The sequence below is a fragment of the Artibeus jamaicensis genome, unplaced genomic scaffold (assembly GCF_021234435.1).
Source record: "Artibeus jamaicensis isolate MK-2021 breed Jamaican fruit bat unplaced genomic scaffold, CSHL_Jam_final contig_718, whole genome shotgun sequence".
NCBI lineage: Eukaryota > Metazoa > Chordata > Mammalia > Chiroptera > Phyllostomidae > Artibeus > Artibeus jamaicensis.
Window position 1 is genome coordinate 6,659,554 of NW_026521936.1, and position 26,084 is coordinate 6,685,637.

The 26,084-nt window shown below is 50.1% G+C and overlaps 2 protein-coding genes across 4 annotated transcripts in view; one reads left to right on the forward strand and one right to left on the reverse strand.

The window, feature by feature from the left end:
- Nucleotides 1-13,628, reverse strand: part of ESYT2 (extended synaptotagmin 2) — a 53,635-nt gene extending 40,007 nt beyond the window's left edge. The window contains exon 1 of one of the 2 annotated variants that reach the window (XM_037131901.2): nt 13,199-13,628. In XM_037131901.2, the coding sequence (XP_036987796.2) occupies nt 13,199-13,510 (312 nt within the window). In that variant the 5' untranslated portion in view covers nt 13,511-13,628. The remainder of the gene's footprint in view (nt 1-13,198) is intronic. The other variant, XM_037131902.2, reaches the window with a different exon arrangement.
- A 3,852-nt stretch (nt 13,629-17,480) lies between these two features.
- The window catches only part of DYNC2I1 (dynein 2 intermediate chain 1), a 40,947-nt gene continuing 32,343 nt past the window's right edge, over nt 17,481-26,084 (forward strand). The window contains exons 1-5 of one of the 2 annotated variants that reach the window (XM_037131904.2): nt 17,481-18,381; nt 19,628-19,681; nt 20,338-20,794; nt 22,602-22,690; nt 24,283-24,591. In XM_037131904.2, coding sequence (XP_036987799.2) covers nt 18,367-18,381; nt 19,628-19,681; nt 20,338-20,794; nt 22,602-22,690; nt 24,283-24,591 — 924 coding nt within the window. In that variant the 5' untranslated portion in view covers nt 17,481-18,366. The remainder of the gene's footprint in view (nt 18,382-19,627; nt 19,682-20,337; nt 20,795-22,601; nt 22,691-24,282; nt 24,592-26,084) is intronic. The other variant, XM_037131906.2, reaches the window with a different exon arrangement.

The following is a 26,084-nucleotide window of genomic DNA, read 5'->3' on the forward strand; positions in this document are numbered from 1 at the left end:
GACAGACAGTCCACCGAGCCCACCAGGTTCTCACAAGGCACAGGCAGTGGGAGGGTGAAGCCTGAAACCCAGGCAGCTGCCTGACATGGCACGAATGGCTGGTGACAACCGGAAGTAGAAAACTGCGCTCTGCAGTGATCTCTTCACCTAGACTCTCGAGGTTAGATACAGCGTAAGTCCTGGAACAGCCGATCAAGTCCAGCAAACGGGACAGCCGTTCACAATGAAACGCGGTTATCAGACCCAGCGTTTCAGCCACGACTAAAAAGAGAAGGATTTAAAGACTGGTTTTTACTTAGTATGCACACTCCTTCCCAGGAAAAGGTTAGGGAAATTAAGTCAAACATTAAGAATGTCAAACTCCATGCGCATTCACCCTGTGACCCAGCGATCCCATTTCTGAGACACGATCTCAAAAACAGATACAAAAATGAGAAACGACGAGAGTGCAGCGCCATTTGTAACTGCGAAGACCAGAGAGAACCAAGGGCCGCCAGCGGGGGACTGGCAGGGCCCTCCCACGACGAAGCTGCCCAGCAAGAGGAGGAACAGGGAGGAGCCCCCGACCCCAATTCCCAGGACCATTTGGATGATGCCACAGAATAACGCCCAGGGTCTGTCTTAAAGTGAAAACACGGATAGAGAAAACCATGGATGAGTGGCCACCCTTCATCTCAGAAGAGGGGAAGGGAAGTGTGTGTGTATAATATAGGCTTGAAAAACCTTTTAAAAAATTTACATAAACTTTAAAAACTGTTTAGCTCAGGGCCAGGAAGAACAGAGTAGGAGAGATGAGTATGTGGTCGGGGTGAGGAGTCCAGTCGCCCTGCACTCACACCAGGCTTCCCCTCAGTGGCCCGGCCACAAGGTTGCAGAGCGCAACCCCCGCAAGCCCCTCCCCTCACCCGGCCATTGCTGTCCCCACATGAAACAGCACACACACGAGGAAAATCGAAACTCAGCTTTACAACAGAGGTCTGCCCAGAGCCACGCAACCAGAGTCAGGGTCCGACTCTCAGAATCGTACGGCCGCCTCAGCGGCCCCCTTCCCAGCATCCCAGCCCCAGAGAAGAACTGTCCACACAGGACATGCCACTTAACTCACCAAGTGGCCAGTAGGTATGAGTCCATATGCTTTCAGGTCAGTATATGGTACCAAACCCATTATGTGCAAATACCATCAAATGAGCTTCTATTTTCTATTAAATTCTTCATAAACTACAAGGAATTCCTGTCTGTTAATATAAGACATTGCCAGATTTTCAAATCCACCGAAATTCATTAAGAGAGGCCATATATTTTTAAAATACGGCATGCATGTTTGTACATAAGCATACTTTCAAGCTGCACACATTTATAAATGCAGAAAAAGTCTGCTAAGAGCACATATGGAACTGCTGTAACAAGGGGGTGACGAGGCTTTGACGTTTTCCTCTGTAATTCTGTTTGTTTGAATTTCTTTACAAAGCATAAACTACTTCTCTGGTTCCTATTGCAATTTAAGATAAAACTAAGAATTTTCTGACAGTACTATTTTTACACAATAAACAACTCTAAAATTACATGAAAACAGAATTTTCATAAATTAAGTCTATTTTAACCACATTGGAAACAAGACTCTCTTACCACGTAGGTGATCTACTTCAAATCTGACTTGAAAGAAAAATTCCCTGATACACCAGTTTCAAAGGCAAAGTGTAACTCCGCCAACTAGACAGGACACGACACCTACAGGGAACGTTCCAAAGGACCACGGCCGCGTCTCGAACACGGCGGATCTCTCTGTGGTCACTGCCTAGTCCCCAGGTTAGGTCCTGCCAGGTGCCACCAATTCCCACCCCACCCCCACCCCCCGCCTCCCTGAAAGCCAGAAGGACGCCACACGACAGTTGTTTCTCTCTGGCAAAGGGCGCCCTGGCCCCATGACTCACCTGGGGAGTGGGACTGTAGGCGACAGAAAAGCTCCTCCGTTCAGCGTCACGCAGCAGGACAGAAACACGGCTGGGCCAGCGGGACTTCTGCCCCTCTCACTGCGCTCGCTTCGCTGGGCTACTCCTCAGCCTACTGCACATGTGCAGATTGTTCTTTCTGAGCAATGGGCTGGAGAGAGTCTTTCCAGCAGTTACGGGGGTCTGACTCTGTGCCCAGAGCTAGGGATGCGATGCAGACTGGCCACACTCCTGTCCTCTGGCAGCTCATGGTTGGTGGACTGCAGTGGACTGGCCTGGTGAGGTGTGGCTGCCAGCTGGGAGTGGAGAAGCGGGGGGCAGGGGGAGGGCCTGGCACTAACTGGAAAGGGCCCCCAAGAGACTGGGGGAGGAGGCAGTAAGTGAGACGGGTGTGAAAGAATCAGCTGGGGGTTGCCACGCAGAAAAAAGAGAACATCCTAAGGGAAAATAATGGGGTTTGCAATGGACTCTGGCTGGCTTGGGTGACAGGAGAAATGGGAAGAGATAAAGCTGAGAGGGCAGGTCAAGACCAGCAGGCAAAGGAGTGTGATTTCATGCCACAGGCAACAGATCCCTCCTGGAGCTCCCAGTAGAGAAAGGACGCAGGGTCAGCAATGGAGGAGGTACTTTGCAGGACCCCGAGACCCATTCTGGAGCCACCAGAGGGGAGGGGGCAGAGCAGCCACCTGCACGAATAAGGCTCTGACATGAGAACACTGGCTCCCACTGTAGGAGTGTCACAGAAGACGGAGTTGGAAGGTCAAGCCTTCTCCTAGTGGTGGAATGGCGAGGCACTCAGTAGTTCTGAGGCTTTTAATTTTGAAGTGATTACTTCAAGGTGTCAAAGAAAGAGCGTATCAAAATTGAAGAAAGCAAATCTGTTACCAAATTTTAATTCTGTTCACTGAGCTGAAAATCTGCTCCTCAATAATACATATTCATAAACATTTGCTTAGGTTCCACAAAACAGAATTTAAAGTAGAAAAAACATCACAGAGAAAGGCTGGGAAAATAGAAAACATGTTCCTAACTCATGTGGGAGCACATGGACACATATTGTTGGGTTTCAAATCTTAATCTTTCGACTAAAAATAAAAAACAAGCAAAACCTCCCACTAAATCTCCTTTGTAAGTTTAATTACAAAACAAGTTTTCTTATCTATTTATATTGTCTCCACAAACTAGAAATAATCATTGTTTGATTGTCCAAGTTTTGATTATTTTTAAGAGTGGACACTGCCCACGAAATCTCTTTTTAACCTTATCTTTAAAAAGAACAAAGGCAGATCTGGGGTTCTAGGATGTTGACATTACCGAAGTCGTTTTGTTTAGAAAAAAAGTTAAACCAAATATTCAAAGACAGAACATTCACTGCAGGCCAGGCACTCTGCACACCACCCCACATCTCCCCTCCCAGCAGCCCCTGGGACACTGAACGGCTCCCATGACTGGTAACAAACACACTGTTCAAAGTCACGGGAAGTAAGCAGACTGGACCTGGAGGACCCTAAAGGCGCCCCCATCACACCTCACCAAGTATAAAGGAGTGAACAAATTTATAGAGCTGAAATTTCTAATGAAATCGTGTTTCCCATTTCTGAACATTAAAAAACAATGACATAGAACTTAAAATTAAATAAAGGAGCTGTCTTCACCCAGCGCCCCCTTGAAGACAGGGTCTGAGGCACCGATGCCTGCAGGGACCCAGCCTGAGCCCCACGGCTGCAGGCCTGACACAGGGCGTTTGGGGGCTGCAGTGAAACACACATTCCCTTCCTAACAAATCCAGAATAAGGGAATCCATGTCTGGAAAATGCGAAGAAAGATACATATCTTTACACCTGAGCATTAACAATTACCTTTAACTAAAACTCAAAAGACAATAGGTAAAGTGATCACTGTGGAAACCAAGTATTACTAAACCTCCAATAGTAAACTGGTCTATCAAGTTCATTTGTTCATATGCTTCCTCATTCCAACAAGGATTTGAGCTTTGGTCATTTCTGCATAGTTCTCTAGGCATTTATCTCAGGGGGAAAAGAAAGAAAGGAAGAAAGATTGGAGGGAGGGAAGACCGAACTCTTACTTGGAGGAGCAATGACTGGCGTGTTCTTCCATTGTCTTAGAAGGAAGGAAGAAAGAATTCAGTTCACTCAGTACAGCAATTCTGAGTGCACCCTCTGGACAAAGGGGCGGGGGAGTGTCCCCAACCAGCACAGCCCTGCCTGTCAGCAGCCCCAGGGCCCCCTGCCTGGCTCAAAGGCCCAGCCTCACCAGCCACCTGAGGGAGGGTTCCCCCCATCAATCCCACCTGAGGGAGGGCACTCCCATCAATCCCAAACACCAATATTCCTGAGAAGATCCAGGCAGGAGTGGTGGGTCCTTATCAAAAATTAACAGACTAAGAATGGATGAGGGAAGACCAGTACAGCAACAGCAAGGGCTCCAAGAACACCCGAGCTGTGTCAGAGAGAAACTTTGTTTCGGTAAAACTTGAAGAATCAACACACACCTGTACCTGGAAGTGTGCTGCAGATTCACTAAAAAGACCTGACCTGAGATACTAACTAACAATCTTCAACTGCAGGCAGCAGGGAGCTGGCAGCAGCAGGGAATGCAGAAGGAGCACCAGCCTCGCGGGGCATCACTCCCCTCCTCCACCCCCCAAGGCCTGGCTCCAGCATCGGCATGTCCTGGGTCTCTCCCCATTCTGGCCCCAGAAGCTTACTACTGGCAGGCTCATTGCAATGCCCACCTAGTGAGAAGGATACAAAGGTTCTAAAAGGTGTGGCTGACCCTGGAGAAGACAGAGAGTCAGGGAGGGGGTCTCAGGCAGGAGCCTGCACCAACCAGACTAGCAGCCTGCTTCTCCCTCCCTGGGAGGCTGACACTGGTCACACGGCCAGGGACCTGCAGATCAGTGATGGTCCAGGGAACCTTCTTGGCAATCTGCAAATAGCCACCACGACAGTGTGCTACTTCAGTTTAAAATATTCCTCCTGTTAAAAAAACTTTGATATCCCAACTCAGCAGCTCAGCACAGAGGAAGCCATTTAAGCTGTGGGTCCACGTGGGAGGAAGGCTTTTCTTCTGAAGGTGATTAACATGAGAGGACATCTGGATAAATGTACCCTGAATTTCAACACCATACCATTTGAAATAAACAGTGCTCTCCAAAGCCAGACTTTTGCTTAAAATCATCATGTTCCTTATGAGTTCAAAAATAGTTCACATATCCTGGACAGATCTGATAAAATAGCTCAAGCAAATAATCTTTCATAATTTGAAAAGAGCAGAAAGTTAAGTATCTCAACTGTAGTTTTTCCTTTTCTTGGCACGTACTACCTAGCAATCTTGTTCTTGGAATCTGTCCATCAGACATCTCTGAAATAAGGCATGGCCTCCCTCCTGTAAGATGGCTAACATTGCAATAAGCACAGTCATACTTCTGAAGGAGAATGACAATGCCCACCATGTAACAATTAATGAAGGTGAACATTAACACACGCACGTGCATCCACACACATCAAGAGTTCAGAAAATCACCAACGTGCTAACAGTGGTGACCCCTAGTTAGCAGGGTTGCAGGGGACTTGGCCCCTCTGTATTCTTCTCCAAAGCACAAAATGTTCTACGAGTGTACAGTCTTCTCGTACCTGAAAAGCCATGTTTTTAAAAGCTGTCTAAGTATAACACAAGAAATAAAAAAGACCCACTTGCATGTTCACCAAAAACAGAACCGGGAACCTCACTGAGTGAGCAAACGAAAGAACTTAAAGGGCAACTCCTACGACAGTTTCACAAACACCAAAAAAAGCGCAGAGAACCCTGTCAAGTTGGCGTTTCCACATCTGCCCTTCGGTGTCGTTATCACCAACTTGGGGCTGGTCCCTAGGCACAAAAACAGAGCTCTTTTCCAGAGGAATGCGCTGCAGCCGACACCTGGGCGCCCTCAGGATGTACCGGGGCTCTGCAGGGACCTGCTGCCCGGAGCATGGCTGGGGCCCATTACAAATGCACCAGGTAGAAGCCAGGTCTCAGAGGGTCCCCCAGGAACGTCATAAAGATGCCCGTCGCAACGCAGGCAGAGAGGGCAAAGCGTGCCCTCGCACTTTTAGGCACAGCAAGATCTGCAAGCCCTACAAAAGCATTAATCCTCATCAGTAAAAATCTTTGTTTTAAAATAGATCGGTCTGAAGAGCCGAGCTAGTCTAAGTGTACGAAATGCTCCCAGTCACACCACTGCGCCGACGGGAAGGCCTAAGGAAGGGCTGCCTTTCCTGTTTCTACATGTAGTTACTACAAGTCTAGAAAACGTTTCATCTTAAACCACATGTTCCTGAGCAAATGGTGTGCATGGATTAAAAACAATGAGTACGTATTTGTTTAAGTTTTAAACCCTATCAAGATATGCGATCACTAAAATGAGTACTATAAATAGGTTTGTGCTGTTACCAGCCAGTAAATCTTGGGTTGAAGACCTCGTCTTGCTCACGCTGGCGTCTCTGGCACCTGTCACAACACCTGGAACACGGCGAGCAGCTGGCTGAGCAAACAGATGAACCAGCAGAGGCTGGTTTTTAGTCCCTACCCGTAAGTGGCACCACCTCCTTAAAATGTGCTCTACTGTAGGAAAAATTCACCAAAATAAATGGTTTTCTTTAAACATTTTACGGGATTTTTGTGACAGTAAAGAAAAATAAAGGAAAGAAGAAAAATCGATGACAGAGAGAAAGACCAAGAGAAAACTAACAGACAAAACATGTTAGGTGGAAAAATATTTCCATGAAAAAGACGACTCGTAACACTGTTTATGGAAGAACTGTGCCCCACCCGATTCCAGAAGAACAGGAGGTGACTCAGTGTTTAAGGCGCAGCACGGATCTTTATGAGCAGAGGGGCACAGTGGCCAGCAGAAGGTGGGTGACACTCCAGCTACCTCCATGGTGCGCAGCACCCCAACCCAGCAGTAACCTTGGTTGCAAACTTTCTGGCAGCTGAAGGGAGATGCGAGCTCTCCTGCATAGCGAAGGAGTTCCTATCTTCTCATTTCACATACTCAGGTCTGAACAACATCACACTCTCTCCCTCCTCCACTCCCCAAGCACCCCACACCTCAAGAGTAGTTTCTGTGCTCAGGCCCAGGGTGGTCCAGGAGTGGGGAGGCCCCAGTCTGAGCACAGCCACTCCTCACCCCTGGTCCAGAGTGCACCCCGATCCTTGTGCAACCTTCCATCCCTCTCCTACCACTCCCTCCAGGGGGAGCACTCCTGCCCTGCTGGGCTCTGAGCTTCCGCCTGGGACCTGCCCCCGATTTCTCAATCCTGGGCTTTTGTCCACTGTTCCCACTGAGCAGAGTGTCCTGTCCTTCTATTCTTAACTGTCCACAAACATGTCTCCGCACACCCTGTCAGACTAACCCCCTCCCATCTTCTCTCTGATCCACGGGGGGGCCCGCCCCAGGGCAGCATACCCTGCCCTCATGTACCTGCAAGAGAGTATACATGTGAGAGCAGGATGACCCCTTACCCCCCCTCGGATCTTTAAATGCTGGAAGAAAATTCGTCTGAGCCAGCATACCGTATTTTTGCCATGTTATAATGCACATTTTTTGCCCAAATTTTTGAGGAAAAATTAGGGTGCACTTATACATGGGTATAATAAACCTGTGTATAACATACACGAAAACATGAGTGCACATTATACATGGCAAAACACGGTACCTGTGGGAACTAGAAAAGATAATGTGGAAACAAAACATAATAAAATGCAAAACCACAAACAGTACATTCTAAAATCATGCTTTATTAGAATGTATCTAATATAAAACCAATCTGTAAGCTAAGTTTCTCAAACAGACATAAGTATGTACTGATAACCTTGAATCAAAGGTAAGAGTTTACAGTAACTCCCAGAAAACACACATTTGGACTGTTTATATCTACGAAGCATGATTTCTAATATTTTTCAATGAAAATTTGTTTGGTTAGCCTATGCACTAACAATGTTTACAGTAACAGTGGCAATGTAAAAATATTTATAGTTATTTACTTTTGTCATTCATAAGCCCACCCCTTTCATTAAATATTCTTTAGAATGTACATGTCTCCAAATTTAAGTTGGAATGATAACTTTTAAAAGCCTTAACAGTTTTAGCTGGAATTCTATTAGCAAGGAGGTATGTACAACTGACTTACCTTGTACTATAGCTGGTCACCCTTCGTACTTCTTTATTTTTTATTTTACTTATTTTTATATTTTTAGACAGAGAAGAAGGGAGGGAGAAAGTGAGAGAAACATCAATGTGTGGTTGCCTCTTGTGCACGCCCTACTGGGGAGCTGGACGGCAGTCCTGGCATGTGCCCTGACTGGGAATTGAACTGGGGACCTTTTGGTTCACAGGTCAGCGCTAAGTCCACTGAGCTACATCAGTCAGGGCTCCATTTCTTTATTTTCAAAAGAAGTCTAATGTTTATAATATTTTTAACAGTGCTTTTGAGATATAACTCAACTATTATACAATTCGCTCACTTAAAGTATACAGTTCAACAGTTTTTAGTATATTCACAACATCTGCGATATTATTCATACATGTTGCAAACAACGTAGAAATCTCAAAAAACTTACAAAAAATAGGAGGTTCACGAGGCCTACCAAGAACACTGAATTACTAGTTGGTTTTTCATAGTAGGTTCCTCACAGGATTGATATCTAGATTCTATAAATTTCACGTAACATGTTAATTTAATATACATGTTACACATACTTTCAATTCATACATTTACCTACCTTATTTCTATTTCAGCCTTAGCTTTATATTCTCCCACGTTGAAATGTGAAGTGAGGCTAACAGCCAAACAGAAGTGTGCATCACCGAAACCAGTGCACACAAGTGATAAATGCAGATACCCTAAATTCAACTCTTTTTTTAGTTTAAACTAAAAATCAGGTATCCACTGCTGTATGTCTAGCAACTCAGGGCTACTCTCTTCTGACTTAATGTAGCTTTCAGACCACATGGCCTGAGAAACAGCACACTCACAGCCCATCCCTCTGTGAAGCCCAAAAGCAGCGTGCATGTGAACAAGAAAGCCAAAGAGTGCCCACCCTGCCCTGACCCGGGTGGCTTGGCTGGCTGGGCACTGTCCCACACAGCAAAGTCTCGCGGGTTGAGTTCCGGTCAGGGCACATGCCTGGGTTGCGGGTTCAGTCCCCGGTCAGGGTACGTGTGAGAGGCAATCTTCTCTCTCACATCTATGTGTCTCTCTCCATCCCTTCCCTTCTCTCTAAAAAATAAGTAAAACAAAATCTTAAAAACAGACAAACAAAGAGCATCCATATCCCCTTCCCAGTCATGAGGACGCTAACCTTTTCACAAAGCACATAATCTCACTAGGATCTAAGTGCTAAAGTTGCAACCGTGGTTTAAAATAGCTGAGCTGTGCCTCCTGATTTAGCTACACCAACTACGTTGTTACAAGTCCTCACAAAATTTCCATAAAGTGTAAGTCAATGATGAACACCGAGAATAAAAGCAAACATTGGCCCTTTGTTATAAGAGGCCGCAGTGTATTCTTCTCTTGTGTTCATTTGGTTCTTAGAGTATACATTAAATTTTGGGTACAGTTAAATTCTCCTGAACTTCCCAGAACCAGGATAAGAAGACAGCTCTCCAAAGTTCTTCTCTCCAAAGAAGAACTTGTACACAATAGTATCGACAGCATTAAATCTCAATCATCCAAGTATTAGAGTAACGAAAGACCAACTGTCAAAACAGCTGAGTAACACTAATATTGTACAGGACAGGTTTGGGACTCTATGAATTAGCAGCCATGGAATTAGCATTTCCTGGCCGCAGACAAATCAGACCCAAACTGGCAGACTTCACCCTACCAAGTTCTAATTTTTCAAATAAATGAAAATAGCAATAGAAAATGGTTCTTATGTATCTCTACAAAAACTCAAGAACATTCTTCACCCACAGTCTTAAGTTTACAGGACCCAGCTAAACACTGGTCCAACAAAAAAGGTCAGTCCTCTGCCCGTCAACCCAAACCTGCCAGGCCTTTTCCACTTGTGAAAAGAGAAGAATGAGCAATGAATAATAACACAGTTTACATTAAAGCTCTAAGACCAAAACCTTACGGAATCATCACATGTTAAGTGAGAGGTATTTCTCATATCCTAGCAGCATGAACTCAAAACCATATATATTTTTCTCAAAATACTAATATTCTTTAAGATCTCATTTTTCATATGCACTGTACATTTTTACTTGACTAAGTAAAAATTAAAAAACTGTAAGTGAACATATCCAGAAGTGGGGTTGGAAGTGGGTACCTGAGTTCATCTTTTCCTCTGCCTCCAGCCCTGCTCTGACTCAAGGCTGTTAAACACACATTGCAAATGTGTACAAACACGAGGTCTGAATGGAAGGAGCCCAACCACTGCTACTGTAATGAGAACTGTTTGTGGGGCATGGGTGTGACCTGGCAGCCAAGGAGGGTGGACTGGAATGAGCATGTGTGAACAATGCCGACTTCACTATACTAGTCAGTGGGACAGTAGACGCTGTTGAGTGAGCATGTGTACTGCGTGGCTGTCACATTCAAAATGATCAAGTAGAGCAACGAATCTGCACCAAATTTTCCATTAAACTTGAAAATTCCTCCACAGAAACTATTTGGATGACTCAGAAGGCTGCAGCTGTGGGCAACTGGTGATTGGCAGCTTCATGACAACAAGCCTGCTCATGCATCACGTCCTGTGCAGAGAGCATTTTGGAGAAACATCAAATCACCCAAGTGATCAGCCCCACTATAGCCCAGATTTGGTGCCCCGAGACTCTGGCTTTACCCCAAACTAAAATCACTTGTGAAGGGGAAGAGATTTCAGACCATGGATGAGATTCAAGAAAATATGATGGGGCGGCTGATGGCAACTGGGAGAACTGTGTGAGGTCCCAAAGTGCCTACTTGGAAGGCGACTGAGGCATCATTGCCCTACATACATTGTTTCTTATATCTTGTATCTCCATTAATAAATGTCTTTTTCATATTACATGGCTGGATACTTTCTGGAAAGACCTCGTACATCTCATTCAAACTAAAATACCAGGCCAAAGTTCAGAACCCCATGAACCTAAATAGGTACTGTAAGAATCAAAACACTAATAGAGAAACCTTAACTTTTCTTAGGGATGGCTTTTTCTACTGTTGCTTTGCTCCCTGGCTGAAGTGAAACAGCAGACACTTGTCTAGACAGTGTAGTTCAATGGTCTCATCATGACAATAACACATCGGTATGACAAATTAACAAGGTACAAAAACTGTGTCCACTACAATTAAAAATAAAATTTGTAAAAAGGTATAAAACCATCTTCCTCAAACCCCAGACTCCTAGTATTTTTCTTGGATGTGACCACTGTCCAGTTGCACATGAATCCATCCAGCTTTTTAAGCAATGCAGGCATGTTTAAGTATGTATATGTATGGTATGAGTACTGACAGAAATTATGAACAAACAAGTGGAAAACTTTGGAGAAAATATAAATTCCTTACTCAATGGAACAAACATCATGGTTCATCAGTTTTAAGTCACACGAAGAGAAACCCAGGAAGAGAATCTTTGGCCAATCACCCTTTTATTCTGTTAAAAGAAAAAGAACTTGCCCTGCCTTTAGTGTGGCAGCAGCAACTGCGTCTCCTCATTCAGGGTGCGAAAGCAGCGCGAGTCCCCAAGGACTGTTGCTGGCCCGTCCATATCAGCCAGCAGCTTCCGAGCCCAATACCTGTGCAAGCACCTTGTCGGTTCCTGAGAACCTCAGCCCCGACCACGCTGGCAGACCTGGCGATGTACCCCCGCTCTGAATTTAGCTACCTCCTGGCATCATTTAACTCGGAGGGACGCAGACCAAGACACCACCTGAAAGTCCTCCCGCCTTTCCCACCCGGGGATTCGAGCTTCCCGTTCCCACACCGGCCTCCTTCCAGCTCCTAGAGGATCGATCCTTGACCCTGTGCCCCCCTACCGCGCCCACTGTGAGCTGACAGCCTCCACCCTAGAGGCCCAGCCAGCTAGCTGGGATCCTGTCAGTCCGTCCGTCCATCCGTGGTCGTTAGGGAGCCCCACAAGGGTGTCTCCCCTGGGGGCTGCGGTTTCCCACTTGCCCCGCCCAGGCCCGTCCACGCCCGCGCTCCTGCGGGGGCCGGCGGCCCCTTGCGCACCCAGCCGGTGCGAGGGAGTGTCGCTCAGCTCGCAAACCTACTTCCTGCGACGCCGGCTGAGGACGCCGTGGGGAGCGGCGGCGGAGCCCACCCGTTCCCTCGGGCACAGAAGTGACGCAGAGACCCGCCCGCGGCAAAAACAGAGCGGCCGACACCGCGGCCGCCCCAAAACTCCTTGCCGCCACCCCGCGCCCCCGTCACCCCGCTCCCGAGGGCAGCCTTACAGCGGCACTTGCGGGGAACTGAACTTTCCGCGACCGTGGCAGCAGCAACTCGGGGGGCGCGGGGAGACGCTCGCGGCCCTTCGGCTGTGTCAGAACCTGGGTGGTTCTGACACAGCCGTTCTGACTGGGTGTCTCCCGGGAAGCGCCGAAAGCGACCTTTCCCGTGCCCCCGGCCTCCCGGCCAGGACCCCGGCCCCGCCCGGGCAGCAGCGGAGGGGCTGCGACGTGGCGGGAACAGGAGGAAGGAGAGGGAAGGCCCCTGGCGCGGGGGCTGCAGAGAGCCCGCGTGACGCGGACAGTGGGGCCCCTGGGAGCCGGCGGCCTGCGCGGCAGAGATCCCGGCCTGACGCCGCACCCGGCCCGGGGCCCCGGGGTGGGCTGGCGGCGGTCAGGACACCCCACCAGAGTGGGCGGGAGGGGGTGACAGCGGCGCAGAAAGGCGACCTGGACAGGTAGGTAGGTAGGTAGGTAGGCAGGCAGGCAGGGGCAGGGCGGGGCGGGCACCTGAGCCGGGCGGAGCGGGGTTCGTCGAGGAGCCAGCTGCACTCCGGACCCGACAGGGAGGCGCGGTGGGAGGGCAGGGCGGTGCGCACTGTGGCCCCGGCAGGTAAGCCGGGCACGGGACTGGGTCCCGGGCGGGGTCCGCGCCCCTCACTTACGCGGGCCGGGAGGTCGCAGGCACGCACCCCCGACCAGGGCACAAAGGTGGCTGGGAGCGGGGTCAAGGTTCGGGGAGGGGATGGAAGAGCGGCCGGGGCAGGTACTCGGGGGCCAGGGAGGGGCCGGCGCCCGCACTTACCCAGGCGGGCAGGTCGCAGGCGCGCACCCCCAAGCGCACCGCGCGCTCCTCGTCCTCCAGCAGCGCCAGGGCGCGGCACAGGCGGGTGGCTTTGAGGCCGCGGCTCCGCCGGCACCACACCAGCAGCCCGAGCGCCAGCAGCACCCAGCTGAAACTCAGGCCCAGGTAGCCCAGCGCGTACACCGGCAGCAGCAGCGCGAAGCTGCGCGCCAGCTGCGCCAGCAGCCCCGCCACGTCCACGCTCAGCGCCGCGCCGGCCGGCTCGGCCCGCGCAGCGCTGGCCTCAGGTCCTGGGGCCCCGGTGTCGCTCATGCCAGCAGCCCTGCCGCGCAGCGAGCGCGTCCCGCTCGGCCGAGGTACCTCAACCCGCGCTCCAGCGCCCCTCTGAGGGGACTGCGCCGCCGCTAGAGCCCGCCCGCGCTTCCGCCCGCGGGCGGCGTACGACGTCATTGCGCAGGGTGGGCGGGGTGTGTCGCGGACCGGAGTTCTCACCGCGCGGCCGCAGTTCTAAGTGGGCGGGGCTGCCATGAGCGGCAACAAGCTGGTGGGCGTGGTCCTGGTGACATCATCGCGCGGGGGCGGGTACTCAGGCCCAACCCAGTGCTGTCCTGGACTCGGGACTGGTCGCTCCTTGGGGTAGGCCCCGCCTACGCCAAGCCGGGGTGGGCGCGGCGCAGGCTGAGGCGGGAGTGGGCGGGGTCGGTGTGGACCACTTCAAGCTGGGCGGGGTGGGCGGTCCTCGAGCTGCAGGGCGCGGTCCAGGGATCTGGGCACCTACTCCGGCGGGGCGGACCGGGTTGTCCTCCGGGGGTGGATGGGTCAGCCCCTGGGAGTGGGCGGGACCTACGTGTAGCTGTTCAGTGCGCTGGGTTCCCGGGCGGTGGCCCGCGGGGCGTGAGGCCGGGTGGGGCTGTTGGTGTAGCAGCTGCCTGTTAGGTCCTGGCTGCGAAGCGGTGCTGGCGGTTGGGGCGGCTGTGTCGCGTGCCTGTAGCCATCGGGGCAATGGGTGGATCCGACCGGAGGCGCGGCTCCTGTAGGGTTGATGAGGAACGAGAAGTGCGCGCTCCTGAGTATTGCAGACACTTGCCGAGTTTGGAACGTTGCTTTTTGATATCCTTTTAACATGTCCAAATCCAAACCAAACACGCTCATGAGTGGTGATAGTGTAGCGCCAAAAAGCTCTTGCGCCCATGACGCCACAGCGTGAAGATGTGTTTTGTCTTGGGAATCGCAGCTATCTTAGAGATGAAATAAAAACAACTGGATGAGTCCCCTTTACGTGTATGCAAAATGCAGGAATTTCGGCGCAAAGAACGTGTGCAAGGCAACTCAGGGCAGGATGTGCTCCTCTGAAAGGTGTTCACGCCCTCGCCAGTCCTGGCCCACTCGATGCTGGGAGGACTCGCTTAGATCTTGCTTGTGATTTCTGAGAAACACAACAGCCCCGATCACTTTATTTTACGGGAAACTCAATCAGTAATTTCCAGGTAACTTTTTTTTTCAGCATATTCAATGACTTCCAAGGAAATTTTAATTAAATTTATATCGATAGACCTGGTTTTCCCCCCTCCCTTCTTACTCTTCAAATGTTGTTACTGGTAGCCTTGAATTACTACCTTTAGAAAAAACAGGGACTATAGAAGAGAAATATGGCACACTTATGTTTTTTAAATTCTTGCTTGACATGTGTTCTTCCCTGCAATATTGCAGTAGCTGCAGGGACAAAGTCTGGCATCTTCAGGACAATACCCATGTTCTGCACACCACTTGCTGTGTGAGGTGAAGAGGAATGCCAACTAAAGACTAAGCTGCAATCGGCTGTTAGGCTGGGGGAATCAGACTTAACTCACCTGGACGTTGGGGAAACGTTTGTGTGCATTGGTAACTGCGAAACTCTAGTAACACCACTGGTCTTTAAGTTCCTCGAGTGCAAGAATTGTGATATGTTTACCAGCGCATCCTCAGACTGGCACTGTGTCTGGCACAACAGGTGCTAAATGCATACACATACCTCTCTTTCCTCATCTATGAGTCTGTATGCAATTATGTATGCATATGTGTATGTTGCTATGGAGACATAAGTATATATCTCGAAACCCTTGTTCTAGGGTTTAGAACATTCAACTTAGGTGGAGGGCACTAAATGTCAAAAAGAAAGTGGTTTTGTCTTTCTTATTCTTTACCAAATTACATTATGTAAGCTGTAATTACAGGGCTTGGGCAAAAGTGGGTTTACAGTTTTGAGGACGTCAAATAGTTTGTTCTTTTATTAGTAGTAAGTAATTATTATTTTCCACATGAACAACTGTAAACCTCCTTTTGCCCTCCTCCTGCAACAGCTTACTGCTCAAATGCCAGCCTCCACTCATGGCTAAGATATGATCTCACAACAAGTAGCTGCTTGTTAACGCAGGAAGGAGCTTGAGCCTTGCCCTGAGGAGCTATAGAATCACATCCTACAGATAAGGACTGTGTGAACACAAGCCACATAAGAAATCCTGCATGTCTGCGATAAAGTATTTGACCAACAGGCTTAGGGATGTAAAATACATGGAACAGAAGTGTCCATGGTATATACACTAATCAACCTCCCGGCCCCAGCTGCCCTTGTGAACCCACTTCCTTATATTTGATCGCACCAGCAAGGTAGAACACATCTCCCTGCACTAAGTCTAATAACAAGCCCAGCTCAGTTCTTTGGTTCTCATTGCTGTATTATTCCTTATACCTCTCATTCTCCTGTGACCTCTTCATGTTACTTCTTTTCTTCCCTTCTGTGCAGACAATTCTCCAATGAAAGGCTCTGCTTTCTCAGAGGAAAGAAGAGCATCATTGTGTGTGTTCTAGAACAAAACTGAAGTTGCAGCCTCTGCTCTCATTCTTTCTGGCTTCAGAGAAAAGTGCTGCCTTCTGTTTAAGTTCAATCCCTTCCGCTTTGTTTCAGATCCCCTCCAGCCTAAGTCTGGACCTTATCAACGGTCCCAGCCACCTCTTCTGCCCCTCCCTGTCCCAGCTGCATCCCCAATACCTCTACAGAGGATTCAGTGTATAGGTGGGAGCCACTCTGCCTTTCATTCAGATTATTTAATAGTTGTCTGCATATTTCTTTCTCTTAGCAAGTACAAACTGTGTTTTAGCTTTCTATCTCCAGCACTCTATAGTTCATATGACCTCAAATTAACCACTGCCATTCTGTCAACTAAGAAAACAGCTGACCCTGACAGTCATTTGTAGGTACACTGCAGGAATGACCCTTCTCCATCACCTCAGTAAGTCATCTAAATGAAGAATATATTACAAGAGAAAATGTAATTGATTGGCAAAGGAGTTATTTATAAAATAATCATTTTAAGAAGTCTAAGGAGAAAGTGTTTTCAGCTTCCTCTATAGTCATTTATTTGACAAGTATTGGGCGGGGGGGGGTGGATAGTGAGAAAGAGGAAGCATTTGATTATAGTGCAGGCGGGCACCTCTAGATTACTCTGGTGATAAGAGATAGAAGCAGGGAGTGACAATAGATTCCTGTCCTAGATGACTGGCTGTCGTGCAGGATGGATTCGTAGGGGCTGGAATGAAAAAATATAAACAAGACATAATTATCCTCACGGGAGTTAGTGATCACACTTGGGAGGCAAGGGAGAAGGGTCATTCATGCAGTGTGCCTGCCGATGACTGTCAGGATCAGCTGTTTTCTCAGTTGACAGGATGACACTGGTTAAGAGAATGACTTGGCATCAGCTCATCCACCACCCTGTGTGACTTCAGGCAAGCGAATTAACCTTTCTGGTCCTCAGTCTTCTAATCTGAAAAACTAACACGCCTACCTCCCATGGGATGTTGCGAGAATTAAGTACTACCAGGTGGAGTTTTAGTTTGGTGCCTCATTTGGCACAGTCCCTAAATAAGCCATAGCTGTCACTGATAATATCTTCCCTACCTTCCTTTTATGTTCTCCCTAAGTGCTGATGAGTGGAAATGAAAAGGGCAGGAGAGATATGTTCAAAACCAGAGTATAATTAATGTAAAAGGCTTACTGGATCTATTAATTTCTCCAAGACAAGGAGCTGAGTAAATGGCCTTTGTATCTGGAACTCGTAGATGGATCCATTAAACCATAAACTGGTTCATATAGTATGTAACTAAAAAATACGATGTCTGAAACATAAATTTCGTATCTGCAGAAAAACCTTATGAAAAGCACAGACTATGGGTGGCATGCTCATTGATGCATTGTAACATGATTAAAGAGTTTACTCTTTTTTGTGGGTGTGTGAAAACATTAAGTGTAATCTTTTCCAAGTACATTTGCATACTAATGAAATGCAAAACAGCCTTTGGAAACAGCTGAGTGACTTACAAGGCGCCTCACTGGAATGGGACAGGCAAGGCCCCATCCTGCATGAGATAAAATACACCTGAGATGCAGAACATTTTGTCTTCAGAATTCTACTCGTTTCTAGTGTTGAGTAAAAAGTCATCCTTCCGACGACTACTTTTTCAAATGCATTGATTCCTACCATTCTTAGAGGTTGCATTTTATCAAATGACAACATATGGGGAATGATCTGTAAAGTGCAAAGCCTTATCTAGATGACTAGCCCTTTCCAACACCTACGGTCAATCTTCGAGGATGGACACGCTACCTTCCCAGCGAGTCAGGTTCCGGTGCCACCAGGCTAAGTCGAGCCGGTTAAGTGGCAGCTGTGCCTCATTTTCCTCTGTTAGCTCCGCTCTTACCGGCCCCACAGCCAGGAACCCGACAGAGCGGGAGACTCCGGCGTCACCAATTTTCTTCCAGGTCCCCTCCCTTTCCTACCAGGGAGTCCCAGGCCAGCGATCACTCGGCACTCCGCTGCTCTTGCCTGTCGGTTGCTAGGAGTTGGAACCGCGCAGAAGCTGTCAGTGGCCGCCGTAGGCCCCGCCAGCGGTAGCTCGGCTCTCGGATGCTCTTGCCTGCCGGTTGCTAGGAGTCGGGGATACGCAGGCGCTTCGGGGAAGGCCGAGGGGTATGCCGAGCCAGCGGTAGTTCGACTCTCCTCCGCGCTAGCCTGCCAGTTGCTAGGAGTCAGCGACGCCGGCCCCGCGGAGAATTCAACACCGGGGGCCAGTCGTACCCCGGCCGAGCCTGTGGGCGTAGCGCAGCGCGCCTCTTGGGCCTGCGAACGGCGATGGAGCCCGGGAAGGTGAGTGCACACGGGCTGCGGGTCGTCCCGGGTGGGGATTGGTCCAGACCCCCTGTGTCCAGTCACCTGGCGGCCCTGGGCCCGGAATGGACTCTGGTCCAGGACGCGCAGAGGTCAGAGGCCTCCCGTTACCATTGAGCCCCCCGGGACTCAGACAGGCAGGCATCCGTGTGTGGGTCGTCAAAGCCCGTGCACCGTTACCCCTCCTTCTACCCTGCACTTACCGCTTTGACCTGTGGTCTTCTATCCTAAGTGATCGTGTAACCTAAGTTTCCCGTGATTTGCTGGCAGGTTGCGTTTTAAAGCTGAAAATCAAACACTGTACAATGATCTCGTGAGCAGTATTCGCTGCAGACCCAAGCAGTGGGACTGGGCGGGGATGTTATTATTGACATTTGATCCTCGCTTTCAAAAAGAAGCGCGGGTCTACCTTCACTTCGAGGACAGTGTGTGTGTGTGTGTGTGTGTGTCCCACTTTCTACTTTCAACATTCTCTCTTTCTGGAACTCTGGTCCAATCTCTGGTTAGCTGTTGGACTGGAGGCTTATATTTTCCATCTCTCTCTCTCCCTCTCTCTTTTAATGTGTATTTATTCTGGGAGATTTCTCCAGCTTTATCGTTAGCTTCTACTTAAATGTTTTATGTTGCTAATTTTAATATTAAGAATTCTTGTTTTCATATTACTCCTTTTTGTAGCATATGTTTTAATTTGTGCCTATAATATTTTTAAGATCTTTCCAAGGATACAACTTTTATGATGTCTTAAAAATAAGGATTTCTCTTTATTTTCTTGGGTCATTTTCCTTTTTTGTTTATCTTGATTCTTTCTTGTGTTATTTTTCTCAAATGCCTGACTGACCTCTCATGTTTATGAATGAAGCACCCAATTAATCAAAGTAAGTTATCTGAGTGCCAGGTGATGGCACTGACAGGCCTCAGAGTGACGTGGGCGAGGCGAGGGCGGCTGCTCTAAGTTTAGCCTGAGCTCCGGAGCAACATGGACATTTACATTGTGAAGTAGCCAAAGAAACACATCTGTAGTCATTTACGTGTAATTTTAGACTAGTGAGTAATTTTTTAAAATCTATATTTCTATTACCTTTTATTCTGATAGACAGTAATTTGTCATGTAGGAAGGACTAATTGTCATTGGTTAAAATGGCCTAGTGAAAAAACAGCTTTCTAGGGCTTGCAAAATTGGTTATTTTAAACTTGGAAAATGCTAACTTTATACTTTCCTTTCTAGAGAAGAACCAAAGATGATACATGGAAAGCAGACGACCTCAGAAGACACCTTTGGGTAACGTATTTCAAAGATTTGAGCCTGGGTCCGATGGGTTTGGCCTGGCTCTCAACCCTGCACAACTTTGCTTCCATGTGGCTCATTTCAGGGGCGTTTTTGTTGTCATTTTTTTTCTTGCTTTTTAATATTTCAGGGGCGTTTTTGACTCAGAGGTCAAGCCATGTGGTTAGTAGCTCTGGGTCTGTGGCAGGAAAGCGTTTCCTAGCCTAGCCCGCATCTCAGCAGCCCTCCAGTTCCGGTTGTGGTTCAGAGCCCAGGACGTGTGTATACCCGTGTGGTGTGTGTGTGTGGTGTGCGTGTGTCTGTGTGCGTGTGGAGAGGGAGGCTTGCGGGTTGATTGAAACCCCCCTGAGAGTTTTATAAGAAGGCTCCTTGTTCTTAGAGTGGGACCCAAGTGGGATATGTCTTGGGACTGCAACACAGCTTCGGTATCTGTTCTTTTTCTTTCTGATCCATGTAATGTTTCAGATTTAAAACAAATGTGACCGTATGTGTGAGTGTGTCTCGTAAGTGGGCACTGGTCTCTAATCAGACAAATGCTAACTGCGACTCCTGCCTTGGGTGTGGAGACGCCCACCCTTTCTGTTTGGCGGGGAGTGGTTTTTAAGGGTTTTTACTGAGCATTCAGAAGCCCTCCCTTTCTGCTGTTCTAGGCTGCACAGTCAGGGACTCCCAGGGAGGATAAGAAGCACAAGGAGAAGAAGTCACATAAGGACTTGGACGCGGATGTCCCGGGGTTCAAGGAGCAGAAGCCCAGGGATCCAGACCGGGAGACAAAGCGCCAAGACAGGGTGGCAGACAGAGATGGCCACAGCTCCAGAGAGCATCCCCACGGGCACAGAGACAGGGAGAAGCCACGGGAGAGGAGAAGGGATGCCCAGGACTGGGACAGAGAGAGGCTGAGGGACAAGGCCCTAGAGCAGGAAGTGGAGAAGCACCAGAGCCGAGGCAAAGACCGGGAGAGGGAGAGGGACCGGCAGCGTGAGCACGACGACGGAGAGATCCGTGCGCGGTGGGAGGAGCCCAGGCTGGCCACCAAGCACCACAACCTGCTGGGCCTGGACGCAGGCAGGCTGCCCCCCGACCTACACAAGCACCGGGTGCGGTCAGGTGCGTGTCCGGGGCTGTGTGCTTCCCATCCCACGGCCTGTCATGTGGGGCACGCCCCCTGAAGCACTTAGTCCCCACGCCGTCCTCCCCCTTGGTTTTCAGGTGGCTCACATTTGCGGTGAGTTGTGTGCTGGCAGAACGGTGCGTTTTGCACAGTGGTTTCCTTCTCCATATTTAAAACTCATCTCAGTGAGTGATAAGAGTAAGTTTTCTCACCATTTGCTGGAGTTTTACTATTGAAACATATTTCAGATTAATTATCCCAATAAATCTCAATCCACATTATAGATAAACAAAAATTATGCTCTTTGATAAAAGAATTCCCGGGAGTATGTGTTTTATTTTAGGCAATATTTAACCATTTATCTGGATTCCTAGGAACTCTAAGGTGAAGGTGCCCCCCTCCTCCCCGACGGCAGTGTCTTTACTGCTTTCACTATACGAACAGTGCACGCTTCTTGGGAAAATGCAACTGGCCAACATGAACATAAAAGGAAGACATAGAAGGATGTGCAGTTGCTCTTAGAACCATCTGGAAGGCTGAGGGCCTGGCTGTGGACGTGGGCTGTCCCCTGTGCCGAGGGCCGGGCACCTGCCTGTGCACCCACCCATCAGGGTTGAGGCTCCAGGAGCATCTGGTGTGTCTCTGCTGGGTGTGGTGCAGTTAGGGGCAGGCGCGTGGGTCTGCCAGGTGATAGCATCTAGTCTCATGGTTTAAATACCATTGTGTGCTCCTGACTTCCCAGTTCCGGTCTCCAGCTGAGCCTCATCCTGAATGGCGGGATGTATCCTGTGTATCCTGTACCTGATGTCTGATATACATGGCAAGCACCAAGTGCCCTGAACTGAACTTCTGACAGCCCCACAACCCTGCTCCCCGCAGCGTGGCCCACAAGCACCTGTACCCTTCAGCCCAGAGCACATGGGACTCATCCCAACCCCAGTCTTTCTCCTGCTGTCTGTGGGAACCTGGCCATCTCACTCTCCTCTCCAGCTCCCGCACAGGGTGCCTCTGGGTAGCCCCCACCCCTTGTTTTGATCTCTTGGACCTCAGGGTCCTAGGCAAATGGTCAGTGCTCAGCAAATGCTGTTTGAAGGAATGACCTTTGTTTCGATGGTCTCTGGGTGTTTAACGTAGTCCTCATCTTGTAAAATGTCAGTTCTCTTCATTTTAAGACTAAGTACTTTGGCCCGTGCGGATTCAAATGTGAATTTCTGGTCTTTGTTCTTGGATGGGGCTGTGTGTGTCCCAGTGATTGTGTGGGGCTCTGCTGGTCCCTGTGGCCTCTTGCCCTGGTGGCCAGTGGGGGTGAGTGGCTGCGATGGCTGCTGGTGGCGTCCTCGTCACGGGGCCTCCTGCCACCACAGCGCCTTCTAGCAGTAGGGTCCCCTCCTCACCCCAAGGTGGCATCGACTCCCTTGCAACTGAGCACTTGGCAGAGACGTCTGCCTGACGGGCCCGTGTTTCTGGACCGGCTGTGCTGCCACAAGCACCTGTTGGGGGCATGGGGACCCCGAGGTGTGTGCGCTTCGCTAGTGCCTCCAAGTGTCCAGCAGTTAGTTTTACTTTTTCCCAGTCGCCTGGGTAGCAGTTGCCACTGTCATCTCCTTTATCCCACTTTTAGTTTAGATCCTCCTTTTTCCACTCCCGAGGCTACAGAGCGTGTTGTAATTGAAGAACACGTTTTCCTGTGTTAATACATGAATTTGGAATGTAGCGTGTGCCGTAAATACTGTGGCAAGGTGTTAGGAGACTGTTTCAATGTCTGAAGTTTGGGAATGTGAAAAGTGTGTTTTCTTTTTGTAGTAAGTAAAGTAAGGGCTGAAGAGAAGGAGAGGAGAGAGGAGGACTCGGAAAGAGACGAAGAGAGAGAAAGAAGATACCGGGAAAGGAAGGTGGGTGAACCGGGCCCAGACGCCGTGTTGGCGTGGGAGGCACTGTGCAGGTTTTGCAGCAGAGACTCCGGGCCTGCGAAGACACCGCGGTGAACCCTGCATTCGTTTCCTGGGGGTCAGAGTAAATGTAGCCGTCGCCCCTTCGCCTCACTCGAAGGCTGTAGTTATTTATGTCCTCATCCTCAGGGCGCCATCCAGTGTCTCAGCAGCCATATCCCGGGCAGCAGCGTGACTCGGGAGGATGGCGTGACTTGGGCGTGGTGTCTGCAGGTCTGGGGCAGGCATCCCCTCCTGTCCTCGGGTGTCTGACACACATGGCAGTGCTGTCCCCGCCCGTGTGCGTCTGCGCCCTTTCTGGTGCAATCTTTCATTTAAGGGCACTTTAGAGATGAACTCTGCTCATCATCGTGTCACTACTTTTTAAAAAGATTTTCTTTATTTTTAGAAAGAGGGGAGGGCAGGGAGAAAGAGAGGGGGAGAAACATCAATAGGAGACAGAAACATCGATCAGTTGCCTCTTGTACATGCCCTGACGGGGAATCAAACCAGTGACCTTGCGTTTTGTGAGACTATGACCTGACCAGCCCACTGAGTCACACTGGTCAGGGTATCTCTGTGTGTTTTGAATTTTACTTGTGGAATCTCTGCATTTCAGGCTTAAAATTATGAAGTGTTTGAGGTATAGAGCCCCTTCACACCAATATGCAGTCACCTATGTTTTGTTCTGGGCCCTTACCATTTTTTGTATGACTTAATTTTTAATGCCCGTTGAATTTATTCTGCCGGCAGGCAAGCAGTAGACTGAACTGAGGAGTTTGGTCAGGGGCTTGTCAGCGTGTTTTCTCGGGAAGAGTCTCCCGCAGAGATGAGCAAGGTGGGGGTGTGGGGACGTCGGGGTCCATGGGAAGAGAGAAGTACGGGGGGTGGAGATGGTGGGGGTGGGCTGGGCGGTCAGAACCCTTGCCTGGGGGACAAGTGAGCACTGCCCGGCGTGCATGGAGGGTCGGTTTGGGGTTCTGTGGGGAAGTGTTGGTGATGCTCCCCGAGCCGGGAGTTTGAGCCCAAACACCACACAGGGCAACCTGACCTGCAGCCCAGCAGCCTCCACCCCCAGATAGTGGTCACGTCCTCACCGAGCATCCACGGTGGTCTGGGGTGCAGGGGTATCTGAACCAGGGTGTTTGGCCTTAAGAGTGTCCTTGTTGGGGGGGGGGGCACAAGCATGTGAACTGCCATGGAAACAGCCCAAGGGGCACCTGTGGAGAGCGCAACGGGAGGGCCTGAGTGTAGGTGCAGCCCAGGATGCCTAGGGGTTGGGGGGAGGGTAACCAGACCTACAAGAACAGGTTGCGAGGGAGGCCGGGCTGTGCAGGGCGAGGGCGGCGGGCTGCAGGGTCGTGCTGTCCTATGGTGGTGTGGCTGGCGGAGCAGCAGACTTTTCTTCCGGAGTGCACGTGTGGAAGGTCCCTACAGTGGGAGAGTGGGGGGCGGGGGCAGCGCTGGCCAGCCGGCCCTGCCTTTGTTGTAATGTGCACGGCAGTGGGCGTGCACGTCCTACACACTCGTGTGCTCCCTGCCGTGCCCCTTCACAGTTGCAGTATGGAGACAGCAAGGACAACCCCCTCAAGTACTGGCTTTACAAAGAGGAGGAGGGAAGAGGACACAGGAGGCACAGAGAGCCTGACCGAGGACGGAGGCATCACGAAAAAAGCAGCACCAGGGAGAAAAGGGAGAGGCACTCGAAAGAAAAAAGCAGCTCGCTCTCCAAAAGGGAAGAGGACACAGGGCACAAAGAGAAACGCCGCGAGGAAGGCCTTCACTTCAGCGATGAGAGGCACCATGGTCGTGTGGACAGAAGAGAGAGGTCGTCGAAAGAAGAGCGCAGGAAAAGGGAGCCCAAGGTGCGTGGTGTCTGGTGCTCCTAACCCCCAGGCCGCCCTAGAGCGGGAGGTGCGTCTGAGCACAGCTGCGGGGCCGAGCCTGGTGGGAAGGGAGGTTGGGGGTGCTGAGAGTCCCATGTGCCCTTGTAAGACGTGGTCACACCCGTGTTGTATGGTCAGGAGAGATTCCTGACCTCAGACGTGTGGAGCACACATTCTAACATATATCCAGAAATCTATCATACAAGTTTGAAATGTAACATTGAAGAGGAAGCTGGTATTTTTTAAAGTGGAAATTAAGTGAGTAATGTAGAAAATGTTTCAGCCGGAGTTGGTAGTCTAAGTTCACCAGCAGAACAGCACAGAACACACGCAGAAATATCGGTCACAGAGGGTCCAGTCTTCCTCCCGGGTGTTAGAGTGATTCCTGGGACTGCTTCCAGCCTCCCTGCGTTCCCTTCAGTGTGTTTCGTTTCCTGTCCGTGCTCTGGCCGTGTGGCTTGTCCAGACTCCAGGGCGGGTGCAATTCCATGCTCCCTCCACGAGGACACAGAGCATGCCCCGGGTCAGGGCAGGGGCCTGGGGTGCCCTGCTTGTCCACCGACCTTCCTCTGCAAATATGGGCACGCGTTCATCTGGGACAGTCTTCTGACAGCTCACAGACCCTCTTTTTCAGACCCTGTCCATAGTTGCGAGTGGCCAGTGTTGCAGATGCTGAAGTCACAGTTGGGAACAAAACAGGTTTTAGTTTCCACGGTGCTTCTATTTTTTTGGAAAGGTCACATGTTAGAGAGACGAACCAATGAGTAGGTAACATCACATCAGGAGTGGTTAGTGAGCATTATATAATGAACGCTTTTCTTGGTGTTGACTTCCAGGTACTGAAATATACTCTGCAGCTTAGTTAGTGAGCTAGCCTGGTGGTTGACAGAATTGTCCCCGAGGTGACTGTGATGTGCGGGGTGCCTCCTACCGGGACTGCAGGTGTGGAACAGAGCTGGGCCCGGCCACAGCCCGGGGCTGCCTCTCACTCCCTGTAGGACTTGGACTGTGTGTCCCCGTCTGCCTCTGCCGGTCCCCAGTTAGAGGGTGAGGGTGTCAGTCAGCAGAGTCTCTGATGGCAGTGACCCAAAGAGACGGCCTCAGCAGAAGCATGGGTGACCTCCTGCCTCTGCTGAATGTGGGGTCCTGCTCCCCTCTGCTCCAGGGATGCCTCCGGTGCATGGGCTGCACAGCCGGGGGTCATCGTTTCTCCTGCCAGCGCCGCTGAGTCCATTCTTGGTCCACTCCCATCACTTTTATAGGCCGAGGCCACACTTCCTCCCATTACATATACTTTCAGAGAAGATTTCCACACGGGAAAAGTAAAGTTACCCGTGACCCCAACTGCAAGACGACCCCTGGGAGGCGTGTGAGCTCGGCCTGCAGCCCCTCCAGTCCGCTGGCAGCCTCTCCGGAGTGCGGCCCCGCAGCCAGGCCGTCGTTTCCTGTGGACTCTGGGAACCGCTCTCTGT